General features: G+C 50.2%; 1 protein-coding gene across 1 annotated transcript; it reads left to right on the forward strand.

Annotated features, from left to right (window-relative positions):
- Nucleotides 1-11369: 11369 nt before the first annotated feature.
- Nucleotides 11370-16876, forward strand: LOC114886047 (CXXC-type zinc finger protein 1). Its single transcript, XM_029206584.1, has 15 exons — nucleotides 11370-11584; nucleotides 12369-12487; nucleotides 12589-12689; nucleotides 13006-13241; nucleotides 13332-13508; nucleotides 13921-13947; nucleotides 14024-14269; nucleotides 14437-14544; nucleotides 14677-14861; nucleotides 15150-15357; nucleotides 15440-15550; nucleotides 15678-15727; nucleotides 15828-15924; nucleotides 16200-16352; nucleotides 16434-16876. Exons 1-15 carry the CDS (start codon nucleotides 11582-11584, stop codon nucleotides 16578-16580), a joined length of 1968 nt encoding a protein of 655 aa, XP_029062417.1. The 5' UTR covers nucleotides 11370-11581; the 3' UTR covers nucleotides 16581-16876.
- The last annotated feature ends 1157 nt before the right edge of the window (nucleotides 16877-18033 follow it).

Below are 18033 nucleotides of genomic sequence, written 5' to 3' on the forward strand. Positions count from 1 at the left end.
CCCGTGATGCACTTCCTGGCTTACTGAGGTCAACCCAGTTCCCAAGCCACATGCTCTTTATGCCACCTGTCACCGGATCTGAACTGGTTGGGCCAGGGCTCTGTGATCTGGCTCTCCCTAGGCAGCGGCAGAGGGGTGAGTCCTTGAGGGGGATGAGAGTGGCACTGTCTTGTGACTTTGTTAAATTAACATTTGTTAAGTGAGGCACAGGGTGCTGGTTGGTGACAACAGGACCACAAGAATAATTAGAGAAGTTTATTACTCACAGGTCCTGGAGAAAGTACACTTCATCTCTACAGCAGCTGTCAGGTCAAGGCAGAGTGCAAGAAGGCAGGACACGGGGGCACATGCCCTTGCTAGGGTCCCTGGGTGGAGTGCTTTGGGCTTCCCAGGCTAGGATCCGATAGGTCAATTCAAACCAGAATTTTGGTAAGCCTAAGGAGTTCTATCTAAGGGGTGCATAAGGCATACAGGCGCTGGGAAGCGGGGGAGACTGTTGATCAAAAGAGCTGTTGGGGAAGGCATACCAGGAACTTCTGTTCGCCTGTGATTCTGTGGCTGCCATGGAGGGTGTGCGCTTGCATGAGGGGGCTAGTGTCAGTTTAAGGTCCCTGCAAACCACTTGGCCAAACAAAATGGATGAGGAGGCAGCAATACCCAGGAGTAGTAGCTCAGTTAAACTCTCCGTTATGTCGACATGGGTTTCTCCGTAAGAGTGAAGGGCGCCCGGCGGCCGGCTGCAGACCCGGCCAGGAAGACGCCCGGCCTCCACCCGGTCCCCGGGGCTCGGCTGAGAGCTACCCTGCCGGTGGGTAGTGTCTGGAGGAGTCTCCCCAGGAGAGTGCTGGGCTTGGGCACAGCCCGGGCCTCCTGTCGCTGAGCCGAGGCCCCTCCAGCTCCGGGTACGCGCTGATCGCCGGGGGATGCAGGATTTCCAATATGAAGACCCATCCTCCCAGGAGCGGTTTCAGACGTTGGACAAACCTGCAGAGGGCGGACGGACCTCACGCGGGACTCGACTTCCGGGGCTCCTTGGCGGGTTGTGGAGCTCTTGGAGTGCCCGAGGTCTCCGGTTGGGGCCCCTCCCGCCGATGCCAAAGCCGAGGCACCCGCAGGCAGCGGAGGGGACCCGGCGGGGGGCGGAGCCGCAGCTGCTGTGGGAGGCGGGGAAGGGATGCTACCACGACCTTCGCTCTCCTCCGCCTGATCCGGGAGGGGCACTCCTGCCCGCCCACCCCCATTTTAAGCCAGTACAATAAACAACAAAATAACACAAATCTTCCCGACGTGCTAAGAAAGCCCGAACTGTGCACTCCTGGTACCAGGTGCGATCTAACCAAACCTTTATACCTATTATAAGATACAATTAGTTGTATAAATTGGAGTTGTATTTAGACCTTCGACTTTGCCAAGGGGAAAGACGTACTAGAACATGGTTTGCCTTCCGGGCAGAACCCCGAAAATATCCAGAGAGGTGGAGGAGAGAATCTCGAAGCCTCGAGGCAAGAGGAAGTACCTGGTCTCGGCGTTCTAGGTTCCCATGGTCACGCTGCCCACTTCCGGCCAGACGCAGACACAGCGCCACACACCTTCCTCTTGGAGCTGGTAGCCCGGGGCAACCAGGACGCCGAACCTTGAAGCATTCCTCACAGGTCGCTGCAATTTGTGACATCCTGCTAGTGTGGCGGCGGCTGACGTACCAGGGGCTCTGAAAATGTAAAGACAACGTTTTGGCTTTCTGGGGCACAGGGAGGTGAAAGGCCTGACACTCCCTACTTGGCAACCCTGGCAATTGAGTAGTTGGAGGGCAGGGAGCTGGACATGGGAAGGGAAAGGGGAAAGAAAGGAGTTAATGACCTGGGCCCTAGACCCTAGAAAGTTGTCCAGCTGCCTCCAATTCCTGGGCTCAGACTAGCCCAGCTGGACCTGCAGTCAGGGCTCATGTTAAGGGGAAAGAATGACATCCCGTGTTTCTGGATGGAAAAACTTAATATTGTTACTATGATAGTACTGCCCCAAATTGATCTACAGATTCAACACAACCCCTATCAAAATCCCAGCTCACTTCTTTGAAAAATTAAACAAGCTGATCATAAAATTTGTATGGAAATTTAAGGAACTCAGAATAGCCAAAACAATATTTTAAAAGAATAACAAGTTGGCGGACTCACACTTCCTGCTTTCAAAACTGTCAGAGGCAAATAATCAATAAACAATTTATAATAGTGAGACCATCACTTCAAATAAAACAGTTGATGGCATTTGTTGCCAATGATAAAATTAGAGCTTTCATATGCATGATCATTGTCAACAATACCCACAACTGCTCACATTCGGACAACATAGCCAACTGGTAAAGGAAGCACCAGACCTGAGTCCTCACCCACACCTTGCTCTTATTTGCCACGGTTAAATTCCAGTAGCCCAGTTTCCCAGGGGTAAGCATGGAAAGTAAAAGAAGAGTGAGTTAATAATGTGGTTTGGGTCTCTTAGAGCCAGCTTGGGACTTTTATTCCCCTACCCAACCATGAGGCTGAGCATTCTATCAAATTGGAGGCGTGCTTCCTAGAATTTCCACATTATTGCCTATCTTATTGTGTGCTTTACTGGAAACTGAGTTTTGATTGCCCACTTATATAGTTTTTCTTTTTAGAGTCCATTACACTCAAATCAACAATGTAGATTTTCAGATTAAAATAAATAGAAAAAGGAAAGCAAATTAAACCCATAGTGATCAGAAGGAAGGATAATAAAGATTAAAGTGTAAGTTAATAAAGATGCAAAATCGAAGAGCTAGGTCTTTGAAAAGATTTGTTGGTTTTTTTTTCACCACACGGCTTGTGGGATCTTAGTTCCCCAACCAGGGATTGCACCCAGGCCCTTGGCAGTGAGAGCATGGGGTCCTAACCACTGGACTGCCAGGGAATTCCCATGAAAAGATTTCTTTAATGACAAATTAGCTAGAATGACCAAGAGAAAAGTGATTCAAATTACTAAAATCAGAAGCGAAATAGCAACGTTACGGAAGTAAATGATTATTTTAAAAAATAGTATAAATCATTGCCAATAAATTAGATAATTCAGTTGAAATGGACAAATTCCTAGAAAGACACAAACTACCAAAAATGACTATAACAGAAATAGAAAATCTGAGTAGACCTATAACAAGCAAAGAGACTTAGTAATTTTTAAAACTTCTCACAAAGAATAGCCCAGCCCACATGACTCCACTGGTGAATTCTACCAAATGTTTAAGTAATGTCAATTCTTCACAAACTCTTCAAAAAAAAAAATACAAGAGGAGGTAACAGTTCCAACTTATCAAAAGAGGCTAGTATTACTGTGGTACAGAAACCAGACAAAAATATCACAAGAAAATAAAGCTATAGATCAAGATTTCTTATGAATATAAAACACAATATCCTCAATAAATTACTGGCAAATCAAATCCAGCAACATATAAAAAAGATCATACACAATGATCAAGTGGGTTGTATCCCAGGAATGCAAGCATGGCTTAACATAAAAAATTAATCTTGGGCTTCCCTGGTGGCGCAGTGGTTGAGAGTCCGCCTGCCGATGCAAGGGACACGGGTTCATGCCCCAGTCCGGGAAGATCCCACATGCTGCGGAGCGGCTAGGCCCGTAAGCCATGGCCGCTGAGCCTGCGCGTCCGGAGCCTGTGCTCTGCAACAGGAGAGGCCACAACAGTGAGAGGTCCGCGTACCGCGAAAAAAAATAATTAATCTTTATAAATCAATACTTATAGAATATTAATCTTCTCAATAGACACAGAAAAGCATTTGACAAAATTCAACAGCCTTTCATGATTCAAAAACAAAACACTCAACACATTAGGAATAGTAGGGAACTTCCTCAACCTGATAAAAGGCATCTACAAAAAACCCCACGGCTAACATCACACTTAATAGGAAAATACTGAATACTCTCCCTCAAGACTGGCAACAAAACAAAGATGTTTACTTTATGTCTCTATAGATTTGCCTGTTCTGGACCTTTCATATAAATGGAATCATACAATATGTGACCATTTGTGTTTGCTTCTTTTATTTAGCAATGTTTTCAAGGTTCGTGCATGTCGTATTGATAGCATGGTGTATGAGTACTTCATTCTTTTATGTAATGGTATAATATTACATTGTAGAGCTATAATACATCTTGTTTGTCTATTCATCAGTTGATGGACATTTCGCTTGTTCCCACTTTTTGGTTGTTTGTTGCTATGAACATTCATCTACAAGCTTTTGTATGGACATACGTTTTTAATTATCTTGGATAATTAATTATCTTGGATGAGTGGAATTGCCAGATCAAATGGTAGTTCTACGCTGAACTTTTGAAGGAGCTGCCAAAATCTCTTCCAAAGCAGCTGCACCATATTACACTCCCACCAATGTATGAGGGTTGAGGGTTCCAATTAATGCTTGGGCCAAATGGTATGGCCAGAGTTGGCTAATTAGACTGGAATCTCGCTGTAAGCTGAAAAGTGTCAGGAGTGGTGGGTCATCCTTGGTATCCCTAAAAGCGGGTCAAGAGTTCTATGTAGTCAATCCATCAGGAGCAGATGGGGCCAAAGTCTTTTTCTTTGTGCCCATCCCAGATGGTGGATGCACCGCAGTGTCTGGTGGTGATCTGAGCAGTGCGGTTTGATCAGCAGCTTGATTACAGTCAGTCTCATCAGAGAATAATCCCTTACTGTGAGCATCTACATGAGCGACCAGAAGGTCTGGTTAGCAGCTGCAGTTTGTTCATGGCCCCAGAGAAGAGTGTCTTACTCTGCCAGTCTGTACTCTTAAGTGGCAGACCAAACAGCCCAAGAATCAGTAAACAAAGCAAAACAAAACGGGTTCCTGAAGGGAAGTACTGGTTGCAACTATGAAAATGCCTTTTGAGTTCTTCCCATGGAGCACAGTGACGACATCTGCTTTTGATTCTACATAGCTGACAGCTTTAACAGCAGCTGTAGCATAGTTGCCAGATTTTCATGCAAAAGTGAGACTTTCTTTTCTTTTTCTTTTCTTTTTTTTTTTTTTTTTTGCGGTACGCAGGCCTCTCGCTATTGTGGCCTCTCCCGTTGCGGAGCACGGGCTCCGGATGCGCAGGTTCAGCGGCCGTGGCTCACGGGCCCAGCCGCTCCGCGGCACGCGGGAGCCTCCCGGACCGGGGCACGAGCCCGTGTCCCCTGCATCGGCAGGCGGACTCTCAACCACTGCGCCACCAGGGAAGCCCAAAAGTGAGACTTTCTTGACACTGAGACTTTGATTTGCCAAACAACAGGTTATCATCTATTAAGAGAAAGCTTTGGAATCGGGATAGAAGCACTTGTGCTATATCCTGACCTTGCACTGGTGCCAATGGCAGGGGAATTTGTCCCATAATACTTCTCTACCTTTAGCTCTACCCCAAAGGGGGGAATGTTTCCTGGAAGTTTATGAGCATTTATAGTTAAAGCATATAACACATCAATTTTATTATATATTTGGCAGAGGAAGCTATAGCAACAGTAGATTAATTGTCCCAGGGCCCTCACCTATATGGTAACTTTAATTTTTTTTCCCCTTTTCACTGTAAGTTTTGCCCAAATTCTATCAGGAGATCATGTTACATTCTGGCTGAGAGCCTGAGGATTGCTGGAGGATGGTGGAGGCTAGGCTGTAGAGGTTGGCTGGAGCAACTGGGGAGCCTTTTTTATGCTTTGGCTCCTTGCCCACTGGATGCATACTCCACCCCTGTGTATCTCCCAGTGTCTGGAGAGCACCTGGGTTCCGAGGCTTGCTCTTTCTTCCTCCTCACATGCCACAGCTTAGTCCTGCAGGCCTTGGTACAATCAGCTACCCCTGTGCCTCAACCACCACCCACCCCCATCCACCATGGTAGGATGATGACTTGGGCACCTGTATCCAACAAATCCAACTCAGTAAAAATTTGAGTCCTTCCTCTACCCGGAATTCCCCAGTTTACTTGACATTTTCCCTTTTAAAGCAGCTAAGGTCAGAGTAAAGCAGAGATCAGGGAGGGAGAGAGTAGCTCAGCACCAGTAAGCAAGGCTGTGCATATACTTGAAGCTTCTTGCTGCTGCCCATTCATGCTAAGCATACAAACTCATAACATTTGTAGTCTACCCAAAGCTCTATATCCTCATTGCGGACATTATTTATTTTCAGTTTTTCAATCCCCTAATTCACTACCCATAGCCTACACTGCCTTTTGACCTAGGCAGCAGGGTCTGCTCTCCCATTATCCTGATGACATTGCTTTCTTCTCTTGCACTGGAGGTGAGTGAACAACCACCAAAGCACCAGTCAGGTGACTTCTTTCAATCCTACTTCTTGCTGCCCAGTCTGTAAACATGCATTAACAGGTTGGACAATGGGGGACACTTAATCCCCCATCACCCACCACTTAGGCAAGAGCATTTGTTACTGGATCCCAGGGAGTCTTAGTGTTCACTGCCCCAAACTGTCAAGTGGACAAGCGTTCCTTAAGCACTAGTGTGGTGGTTAATGAGGTTACATGAATCACTACTATAGCTGTTCAGTTGCTTACCATGCTTCCATAGACTCAGTTGGTTAGGACACAGCAAGCCCAAATACATTCAGACAGTTCATTGCAGTTAGCAAAAGCACAATCATCATGATATCAATTTCCTGCATCCCTAGTCCCATGGAAAACACTAAAACAGAGGAGCCATATAATGGGTAATTAGAATGGTGGTCATTCTTTCACTGAAGAGTCAGCTCTAAACTTAAGCCAAGGGCTTCTATAACCTGCAGCCATATCCAAAGAGGAGGTGAAATGAAGTCTTGAAGTCAACTGCAACTGAGAAGGTGGATGAAAAATGGTCTTTTGGCTATTTCTGTTAAGGCTGCTTGTCTCCCTTGGTTTGGGGGAATGCAGGGCATTCTACCAAGACTCATTTACACTGCAGTTAAGCTTTGCTTACTTGGCCTGTATGGAGATGTATAAGGTAAACAGGGTGCCGTGGTATAGCTATTCCTCCAAGAGACTTCAAATCTTAAACCAATCTTGCATTCCTGGGATCATTCATGGCATAAATACAGTTGCTCATGGTGTGTTATCATTTTTAAAAATTGCTGGATTCAATTTTCTTATATTTTCTTAATGACTTTTTCATCTATGTAGTAAAGAATTTAACCTTGGCCAAAGAGAGGTCTGCCCTTTGCCCTCCTTGGCTTAAGGTGGTAATATCTAACTAAGCCTGTCAATGCTATTCCTCACAGGAGTCTCTTTGTTTGCCTGATCTTTAGTCACTCGACAGTCAAAGTGATTTAGGGTTGTGGCTGGCCATAAGTCTAACAGTGTGATTTAGGGTGAGGACTTTGGGTCACATGGTATCAGCTTGACCTCCTGAGGGGCTAAAAACTGAGATCAGGCACACGGGCAGTCAACAGTGCCTATGTAATGGAACCCCAATAAAGATTCTGGACACCAAGGCTCAGGTGAGCTTCCCTGGTAGACAGTTCTCCATGCATATTGTCATACATCGTCCCTGGAAGCAGCTAACCCTGTCCATGATTCCTCATGGAGAGGATAACTGGAAGCTCTGCATTTGGAGCCCTCCTGGACTCTGTCCTATGACTGATTTTAATCTGTATCTTCTTCCTGTGGTAACAGTGGATATAACAACTTTCAGTGAGTTCTGTAAGTCCTTCTAGCAAATTAGTTGGGGACCCCCAGACTTGCAATTGGTGTCAGAAATAAGCATGGTCTTGGAGGCCCTTAAACTCTGCCATGATGTGAGAAGTAAAGATGGTCTCTTGGAGACTGTTCCTCAAATTTTGCAGCATCTATATTCATGGGGTATATTGGTCTATCATTTTCTTTTCTTGTAACATCTTTGTCTAGTTTGGTATTAGGGAAATGACTCCTAAAAGGAATTGGGGAGTATTCCTTCCTCCTCTATTTTCTGAACGACTTTATTTAGGATTGCTATAGTTTTCCTCCTTAAATATTTGACAGAATTTACTAGTGAAGTAATCTGGACTTGGAGTTTTCTTTGTGGGATGGTTTTTAATCAGAAACTCAAATAATTTTTTATCTATATGGCTACTCAACGTTTCTATTTCCTCATGTGTTATTTTGGTAAATTGTCTTACTAAAGACAAGGAATTTGTCCATTTTATCTAAGCAGTCAAATATATTACATTAAGTCAATATAAATGTGTGAATTCTCTAGTCAATATCTGTAGGATCTGTACTGATGGCTCTTTTGCATTCATGATTTGGGTAATTTATGTTTTGTCACTGTTTTTTCTTAATTAAATAAATCATATTTAATTTAATAAATTATATTTCAAAAATATAGTAATTGACTATAAATTTAGTTAACTCAGTGTAATTAATTACATAATAAAATTTTAGTTTAATGAATTAAGGTGAATTTGAATTAAAATTTAAATATGTAAAATTAAATTGAATGAACTAAATTACACCATATGAAATAAAATGTAATATACTAAATTAAACCAAAATTAAATTGAAATTAAAAAATACACAAGACATTGAATTTAATACATTAAATTAATATTAAATTGTTTTAAACCAAATTAAATTTAATAAATCCAAATTCAATTACGTTAAATTAAATTTAATTTGAGTAATTAAATTTCAGTTAAACTTGAACTATATTGCCTTAAACTTATTTTCCTACATCAAACTGTAATAAAATTAAAATTGAATTATATAAAATTCATTAATTGATGGTAATAAAATAAATTTATCTAAGTACCTTACCAACACATATTCAACTATACTAAAGTTAATTTAATACATTAAATGAAAAACTAAATTAAAAATTAAATTATATTAATTAAAATAAGTTACAATCCAATTAAGATTAATTCTACATTAATAAATAAAAATGAGGCAAGTCTTATGCTGGATCTGAAGGTCTCTGTTTAGCGGGTTAAAAACCCCTTTGGGGAGGAGGTCACAGAACCCATGTTGTAGCCTCTGTGTCTTGGTGTCTGTGACAGTGTGGAAGAGACCATGAGTAAAAATGTTTAGGAAAGGTGAAAAAAAAATCAAGTCTAAACCACGAATAGCAAAAAAGTTGCTACTATGTCCAGAGCCAAGAAAGCCAGAAAAACTCTCAGCCAAGGGTGAAAACTTTCATTTTCCCCAGACCCTTCTCCTCAACCTGAAAGAAAGTCATTTTGACTTTGAACGTGGACATGTGGACATTTATAATGACCACAACTTCCGTATCCAGTGTGTGTGTGGAGGGGGGCAGGTGTACTGACGTTTTGTACCCCACTTGATTTTCATGGTTGCCCAGGTTAGAGCATTACCCTGAAGAGATGTCTAGCTCTCTGATCTGTACAGATTTTTGATTATACATAATTTTTTAAAAAATTTTAAAAATTAACTTTATAGGAGAGAATACTAAATACATATGAAACAAGAGAACCAAAGGGGACATCACCAGGAATTGAGGAAATCTATGCTCCGGTAGTGGTGGGTGTCAGCTAGGCAGCAGTAGGGATGAGATGGGGTTAAACCAAAGTGTGCTTTGTTTTGCAGAAACTAGCCATTAATTTGCAGAAAGCTGCAGACACCAGATGGTCCAAAAAGGTTACAGTGCATTCCAGTAAACAAGATACCACAGTGAGAACAAGTAACCAAGCACCTACTTACTTGCAGTTTTGGGCAACCTAGAGTAACCTTTGCCTCATTATCATGATCATGCCTTCCCCAGGCTTAAAACTCCCCAGGGACACAGTGATTTTTTTTTTTTTTTTTTTTCCCCCCCCCGTGGCATGTGGGATCCTATTTCCCCCACCAGGGATCGAACCCATGGCCCCTGCATTTGAAGCACAGAGTTTTACCAGCAGGCAAGTCCCTTTTTTTTTTTTTTTTGACACAGTGCTTTGAGAGCTATCTCCCTGTCTCCTTACTTGTCGCTAGTAATAAACAAGTAATAAATGCTTCTGCTTTAATTGAAAGTTCTTGGTGTGTTCATTGGCTAAGCACCCCAAGTGACAGACCCATTGTGTGTGGTCAGAGGAAGACTTGGTGAAGCTGGTGGTCCCTGATTTCAAAGTCTACTTTGGTCCAACCATTCTCACCAGAGATGGTCAGGTCACCATCATTTATGGCCATCGATTGTTGCTCTGGACTAATTCTGATGGATGAATGCTGCTGTAGAGGCCCAGAGGCTGAATCATCTTGCGAGGCCTGGCTAAGGAACTGCTGGGAGGAGTGTGACAGCTGGAAAGAGTGGTGGAAGGTAGCAACACAGATATCAATAAACAATCTATATTAAAGAATATAAGAGAGTTTTATTTGCTCCAAGATGAGGACTGGCCCAGGAGTGCAGCCTCCATCCACTGAAGAAGAAAACACTCCAGAGAAGCATCGTTTTCAGCAATTTTTTTTTTTTTTTTTTTTTGGCGGTACGCGGGCCTCTCCCGTTGCGGAGCAGAGGCTCTGGACGCGCAGGCCCAGCGGCCTTGGCTCATGGGCCCAGCAGCTCCGCTGCATGTGGGATCCTCCCGGACCGAGACACGAACCCGCGTCCCCTGCATCGGCAGGCGGACTCTCAACCACTGCACCACCAGGGAAGCCCATTTCAGCAGTTTTATACCATGTCAGAACAAAGAACATATATCAGACATGACAGAGGTACATTCCTTCAAGGTTTCAACAGAGATGTATAGTTACAAATTATCAGATACACAGTGAGTGAGCATGACCTTGGCATCTGGGACGGGAACTTTATCTTCCAAGGAATACTAGCATCGGTGTCATAGGAAGGGAAGCATTTCTCCCTATTGTCACAGTGGGCATGCTTTACTGTAATGGTTAAAACAAATGTACAACATATATTTGACAGACCGTAAATCAGGCTGTTCCAGTTTACATAAAGTTCAGGCCACATCAGGTATAAGCCTGACTGGCTTCCCCAGCCCCCAATATACAAAGATTTCTTCAATCAGAGGTAATGTGGGAGGCATATGACAAAGGGACTGCTTTCCTTCCCAGCGTAAGGCACACAGTATGCCGGCGCCGATTAGTACATGCAGAAGGGAAAAATGATTTTACGGTGATATGAGAGCGACTTAATCCAGGTAGTGTTCCTAAAGCGGGCCCCTTTCCCTGTGAACATCTAGGCAGTACCAGCTGCTGGCGCCGGAATCGACCGCCAAGATGGCGGCGCCCTCTCGGAAGCCGATTAGCACGCTGCCATGTGTTGCTAGTGAACGTACGGACTACGCCATCTTACGGAATCAGACTCCAAGATGGAGGCGTCCAGAAATACAGGCGTGGCCATGTTTCCTGAGAATGTATGGACTCGCCGCCGTACGGTCTCAGTAGTCAAGATGGCGGCGCCTGAGAGACTTTCGGAGCTCTAGGCGGGCGACCGACTTGTTTGTCGCGGAGCCGACGCACTGGGCCTGCGCAGTAGTGCCTGGGAGGCGCGACCAAAACCGGAAGTGCTGGTGGGCGCTTTTGCAACGGCCGGGGACGACGCTGAGGGTCTGTGTAGGTTCGCGGGTCGCTGGCGGGGTTCGTGAAGGGGTGAGCTGTGAGCAGAGAGATGGTAAGTACGAGGTCCTACGAGGGAGTCGGCGGTAAAGGTCAGTGGGGCTGGAAATGGTGGTGTCCATCGGCAGACGCATGGGGGTTTGTGGTGAACCATAACGGGAGTCAGTGGGCAGAATGGGGCGGGGGACTGTTTTGAGCCTTAGAATGATGGGGGTCTGCTGGTCAGATTTTTTTACTCGTGTGTGAACCGTCTGAGAGTTATGTGATGAGCCATTATGCGGGTCCGTAATGGAAGTTTAGTGGTAGTTTCGTGGGGGTCCGAATGGGGGGTTCTTTGTGCGGAGTGATGAGGGCTTTGCGAAGTGTTGTGCTGGGCAGTCTGGAGTGAGCCGTGATGTGTCTGTATCGGGGGCTCTAGGGGGGCGGGGTTGTCTGTGAGGTTAGTAACGGAGGATCTGAGGGGAACCGTGCTGTCTTGAGACCCGGTGATGGGGGTCTGTGAGATGCCATGACGAGGGCAAAATGTGGTGAGTGATGCGGTGTCTGTAACGGGCAGCAGCTGGCTCAGTGGGTGAATAGAGTGATGGGGTGTCAGTGGGGTAAGCGGTTGGAAGTTCAGAGGCAGAGTGATGGGGGTTTATAAGCAGGCTAAGGGGGTGTCAGCGGTGAGTGAGGGGGGTGGTCTGTGGGGACTATGGTGGAGAGATTTATGAGGAGCCATGGTGGGAAGTCTATTGGCAGACTGTTGAGGTCTGTGGTGAGCCGTGATGGAGCTGTACTGGAGGGATGAGGCATCATGATGGGGGTTCTCTAAGGAGCCATGTTGGGGGCTCCCACAGGAGGCGGATGCTTCAGACCCAGAGCCTCCAGATGCCGGGGAGGACAGCAAGTCAGAGAACGGGGAAAACGCGCCCATATACTGCATCTGCCGCAAACCAGACATCAACTGCTTCATGATGTGAGCCGCGGAGCGGTGGGCGGGATGGACACCTGGCCGGGTGGGGAGAGGCCGATGGGTCTGGCCCCTCACATCTCCCTCACTCGCCCCATGCTCCGCAGCGGCTGTGACAACTGCAATGAGTGGTTTCATGGGGACTGCATCCGGATCACTGAGAAGATGGCCAAGGCCATCCGGGAGTGGTACTGCCGGGAGTGCCGAGGTGAGGGGCCGGAGTGGACAGGGCAGGCAGCTGGGGCCGCCAGGGAGGAGAAGGAGAAGCCTTAATGGGAGGGTGGCTCACGGGGAGTAGTGATCTGTGTCTGTGGGCAGAGTGATTGTTGGTCAGTGCTCAGCCGGAATGGAGGCTCCATCGTGAGCTGTGATAGAAAGCTCCACCGGAAGGGACAGCTCTGCCCTCGAGTAGGGAGACAGAACAGGCGGGTGGGACCGAAGAGGAGAGAAGAGGAAGAAAGAGTTTTGGTGCCATCCGCGTCCCCCGGTGCCAACCCACGCTGGCTCCACCCTCTACCCCGCAGAGAAGGACCCCAAGCTGGAGATCCGCTATCGGCACAAGAAGTCACGGGAGCGGGACAGCACTGAGCGAGACGGCAGTGAGCCCCGGGATGAGGGTGGAGGGCGCAAGAGACCTGCCCCGGATCTGGACCTGCAGCGCCGGGCGGGGTCAGGGACAGGGGTTGGGGCCATGCTTGCTCGGGGCTCTGCTTCGCCCCACAAAGCCTCTCCACAGCCCCTGGTGGCCACACCCAGCCAGGTGAGTGGCCGCGACGGCTGGGTTAGGGGAGGTGATCCCATCTCAGGCCCTGCTCGGTTCCTGAGCTGTGTTGCGGGCGCCTCTTGCTAGCATCACCAGCAGCAGCAGCAGATCAAACGGTCAGCCCGTATGTGTGGGGAGTGTGAGGCCTGCCGGCGCACCGAGGACTGTGGCCACTGTGACTTCTGCCGAGACATGAAGAAGTTTGGGGGCCCCAACAAGATCCGGCAGAAGTGCCGGCTGCGTCAGTGCCAGCTTCGGGCCCGGGTGAGCATGGGCAGAGCTGGGCAGGGTCAGGTGGGGGGCCAGGATGTCTGGGAAGAGCTGATTGAGGCTAGGATGGGTGGGCCGGGTGAGGTGGGGCCTAATCGCATACGGACAGGTGGGGAGGGACCTGGCTGGTTCAGACGAGTGGGTCGTGACCAGGTGTGCTGGGCTAGCAGGGGAGTCCGCAACCCCAGATGCACAGGGTAGGGCCAGGCGTTCCTAGGTGGTCAGACGTGTCAGTGCAGCTGGGGCAGGGCCGAGCATGTCCTGGCGATGGGGGGCGGGGGGCGCTGGTGTGTCTAGGGAGGCGAGGTGGGGCTAGTTGGTGGAGTCGGGCACTTGTGGGAAGGGCTAGGGCAGGGCCCCCTCCACCCACCTGGGGCTGACCTGGGCCTTCCTCCTGCCGGCACAGGAATCGTACAAGTACTTCCCTTCCTCGGTGAGTCCAGCCCCCCAGGGCGGGCGGGGCCTGCGGGCAGGGCGGTCAGGGCCAGTCCTGAGATTCTGCCCTGCAGCTCTCGCCGGTGATGCCCTCAGAGTCCCTGCCAAGGCCTCGCCGGCCACTGCCCACCCAGCAGCAGCCACAGCCATCGCAGAAGCTGGGGCGCATCCGCGAGGACGAGGGGGCAGTGGCAGCAGCAGCAGTCAAGGAGCTGCCTGAGGCTACGGCTACACCCGAGCCACTCTCGGACGAGGACCTCCCACTGGACCCTGACCTGTACCAGGACTTCTGTGCAGGGGCCTTTGATGACCATGGCCTGGTGAGTAGACAGAGCGTCCCATGTGGAAGGGTAGTGGTTACAGAAGCAGAGAGTATCCATGATGAGGAGAGAGGAGGCAGAGGGTATGGAATACTGACGTGGGGACCGAGCAGGTGGTAGGGAAGTCACGAGTGGAGCAGGCGAATCAGCGTGTGCCTCACTTGCAGCCCTGGATGAGTGACACGGAGGAGTCCCCGTTCCTGGACCCTGCGCTGCGGAAGAGGGCAGTGAAAGTGAAGCACGTGAAGCGTCGGGAGAAGAAGTCTGAGAAGAAGGTGACCGAGAGGGTGCAGTGGGTGTGGGGAGGGAGGGCGAAGGTCAGGGGCTGAAGGGCTGGGGTGCAGGGGGAAACAGGGGTGCGGGGCTGACTTCAGCTGCGCCCTGCCCTGGCCCATCTTGTCCCACAGAAGGAAGAAAGATACAAGCGGCATCGGCAGAAGCAGAAGCACAAGGACAAATGGAAACACCCGGAGCGCACTGACGCCAAGGACCCTGCGTCGCTGCCGCAGTGCCTGGGCCCTGGCTGTGTGCGCGCTGCCCAGCCCGGCTCCAAGTACTGCTCAGACGACTGCGGCATGAAGCTGGCAGCCAAGTGAGTCATTGCTGGAGGGTTCAGGGGAGTCAGGGAGTACAGGGTGGGGCATGGCCAGAGCCCCCTGTGTGTCTGCCAGTCAGTCACCATTCAGTCACCCAGCACCCACCGGGCCATCCACCTGCTCCCGCATCTGTCTGTCTGTCCGCCCAGCCATCTGCCCTTCAGTCACCTGGTTCCTTACCTTTCACCACTGAGTCACCCATCTGCTCTGCGCCCTTGGATCACACTGCTCACCTTGCTGCCTTGCCTCCTTCTCTGCTCACCCAATTCACTGCCTCCCTGCAGCCGCATCTACGAGATCCTCCCCCAGCGCATCCAGCAGTGGCAGCAGAGCCCCTGCATTGCTGAGGAGCACGGCAAGAAGCTGCTCGAACGCATCCGCCGGGAGCAGCAGAGCGCCCGCACCCGCCTTCAGGAAATGGAGCGCCGATTCCACGAGCTCGAGGCCATTATCCTGCGGGCCAAACAGCAGGCTGTGCGCGAGGACGAGGAGGTGAGCAGGCACGGGTGCAGCAGCGGCGCAGGGCCCAGTACCTGCTCCCGCCTGGCCTCATCGTCTCCTCCACCCCGTGCAGAGCAATGAGGGTGACAGCGATGACACGGACCTGCAGATCTTCTGTGTCTCCTGCGGGCACCCCATCAACCCACGTGTTGCCTTGCGCCACATGGAGCGCTGTTATGCCAAGGTCAGGGTGTTGGCCTGAGGGGGTGGACGGTGTGGGGACATCCCTGGGTCCCTGGGGGCGGGGGTGCTGTCTCGCGAGGGCATGCGGCGCACATCCACAGTCCCTCCGTTTGTGCTCACCCCTCCAGTACGAAAGCCAGACGTCCTTTGGGTCCATGTACCCGACCCGCATCGAGGGGTGAGTGTGGGACTGCGGGGGTTAGCGGGGCCGGGTCTGGGCGCCACCCTCCGCTTCCTCTGCTACCTTCTCTGCTACCTTCTCTGCTCCACACCCCCAGGGCCACACGACTCTTCTGCGACGTCTACAATCCTCAGAGCAAGACATACTGCAAGCGGCTCCAGGTGCTGTGCCCCGAGCACTCACGGGACCCCAAAGTAAGCTTTTCCCTCAGCTTTCCCCATTCTGTCCCCCTCCCTTCCCCCCGGGCCACACTTCTCCCTTCCTCCCTCTCCCGCTTCCCTTCTTCCTGCCGGCCCACTTCCACAGCCCCCACTTGCCCTGCCTCCTCGCCCTCCGTGCCTCTCCTTTCCCTGTTGCATCCCTTCCTACTCCCCCCACCTCGCCTTTCCTTCCCACCCCCCGGCCCCCACTCCTGTCCTCCTCCCGGCCTCGCCGCTCCGCATTCACGCCCACCCCGGTCTCCCCGCAGGTGCCAGCTGACGAGGTATGTGGGTGCCCCCTTGTACGTGACGTCTTTGAGCTCACGGGTGAGTTCTGCCGCCTGCCCAAGCGCCAGTGCAACCGCCACTACTGCTGGGAGAAACTGCGGCGTGCCGAGGTGGACCTGGAGCGCGTGCGCGTGGTAGGTCTCGGCGGCGGATGCGGGGGGAGTGGGGGTGGCTCGGGGATCCCCTTGTCACGGCTCCCCCTGCTCCCCCGGCAGTGGTACAAGCTAGACGAGCTGTTTGAGCAAGAGCGCAACGTCCGCACCGCCATGACCAACCGGGCGGGCTTACTGGCCCTGATGCTGCACCAAACCATCCAGCACGACCCGCTCACGACCGACCTGCGCTCCAGCGCCGACCGCTGAGCCCCAGCGGTCCAGACGCCCTCCCGCCCTGCGGTGCGGGCGGGAGCGGCCCCGGAGCCCCCATTTGTCTGGTTTGCCATTCATGTTCCTCCCACAGTCCCTGAGTTTCTGCCTGTGCCCGTGCACCGTTTGACCGCCTGTTTGCCCTTACCACAGGGCCTCAGAACTTTCTCACGTCCTTGTCTGTTCTTCTGCCTCTCTGTTCTCTGTGCCTGGGAGGGCTTGCGGAGTCTCCGTACCTTTGCCTCCCCCACTCTGGTTTTGTTAATAAAATTTTGATGAACCAAGAAAGCTAACTACGGACGGTCTCCAAATTTTTTTTCCATTGCAACTGCTTTCCTGCGCCCCTAGAGTAGAGTGGCATACCTGTACTCTGGAGAGGCTGCAGTACAGGTGTAGGCTGCACATATCCAGTCGGTGCCCACTCTGTGCTCTGCAGGCTCCGCCTTGGTCTGTGGGGATATGAGGTGCTGAGGGAGAGTCCAGGGACCTATACTGTCAGCCTGTCCTCTCATTGTGAGACAGTGGGTATACAGTCAGTGCTCAGTCCGTGTATGGCTGATTCATCATTCCTGTGTGAGCAGGAATTTTCTTATTTACTCTTATTGATGGTCTCCAGACCAGAGTTGTATGAAATGACGGACACAAGGCCCTTCTCTTTCCCCAGAAACCCCTCTCTCGGGACGAGTGTACAGCAGGAGCCCACTGGGTTTCTGTCGGGCGCACCAGCCTGTCCTCTCATTGTCAGGTGCAGTGAGCCACACAACACTACCTTTCCAGCATGGACCTGCCCTCACGGGCCTCCTGTTTGCCTGCAGAGCAGCACCAGCCCTCCCCTAGTGGAAGAAGCTCTGGCCATTGCCAGGCATGACATGTCCCTAGGCGCTCTAGTGACTCCAGCCGGGAAGAGAGAACGGGACACAATAGCCCTGGGGGAGATCTTATGTTTTAAGGCAGGATAAGAAAATTTAAGCATAACATACTCCCTACCCGTACTGGGCCCTCCCCAATGGGCAATGTGCATCTGCATTATACATTAACCAGACGTCCTCTGGAATAACTGAGAACATGGAAAGGAGACATGACCCATGAGGCCCCCCCCCCAACAAACTGGGGGCTGGCGAATAAGCCAGAACTACAAACAGTCCTGATTGCTTTGAGCCCCGCCCCCCCCACCGGCAAACCGGGGGCATGTGAATAAGCCAGAGCTGTGAACAGTCCTGAATGCTTTGAGCCCCCCCGCGGCAAACCGGGGGCCTGCAAAGAAGCATTGAGTGCTTTGGGCACTGATCCATGAGATGTCCTCAGTCTAATCAGAGTGGTGGGAACGCAAGGAAATGTCCTTGTGCTACTTCAGTATAATCAAAACAATGGTGGGAACTTTGTGCTGCTTTTGCGCTCAAGGGCGAAGAACGGCAGGTTCTCAAGAAAGCCAATTATTGTTTGTATAATT

This window comes from Monodon monoceros, unplaced genomic scaffold, assembly GCF_005190385.1.
Source record: "Monodon monoceros isolate NGI ecotype Baffin Bay Population unplaced genomic scaffold, NGI_Narwhal_1 Contig4285_ctg1, whole genome shotgun sequence".
Classification (NCBI taxonomy): domain Eukaryota; kingdom Metazoa; phylum Chordata; class Mammalia; order Artiodactyla; family Monodontidae; genus Monodon; species Monodon monoceros.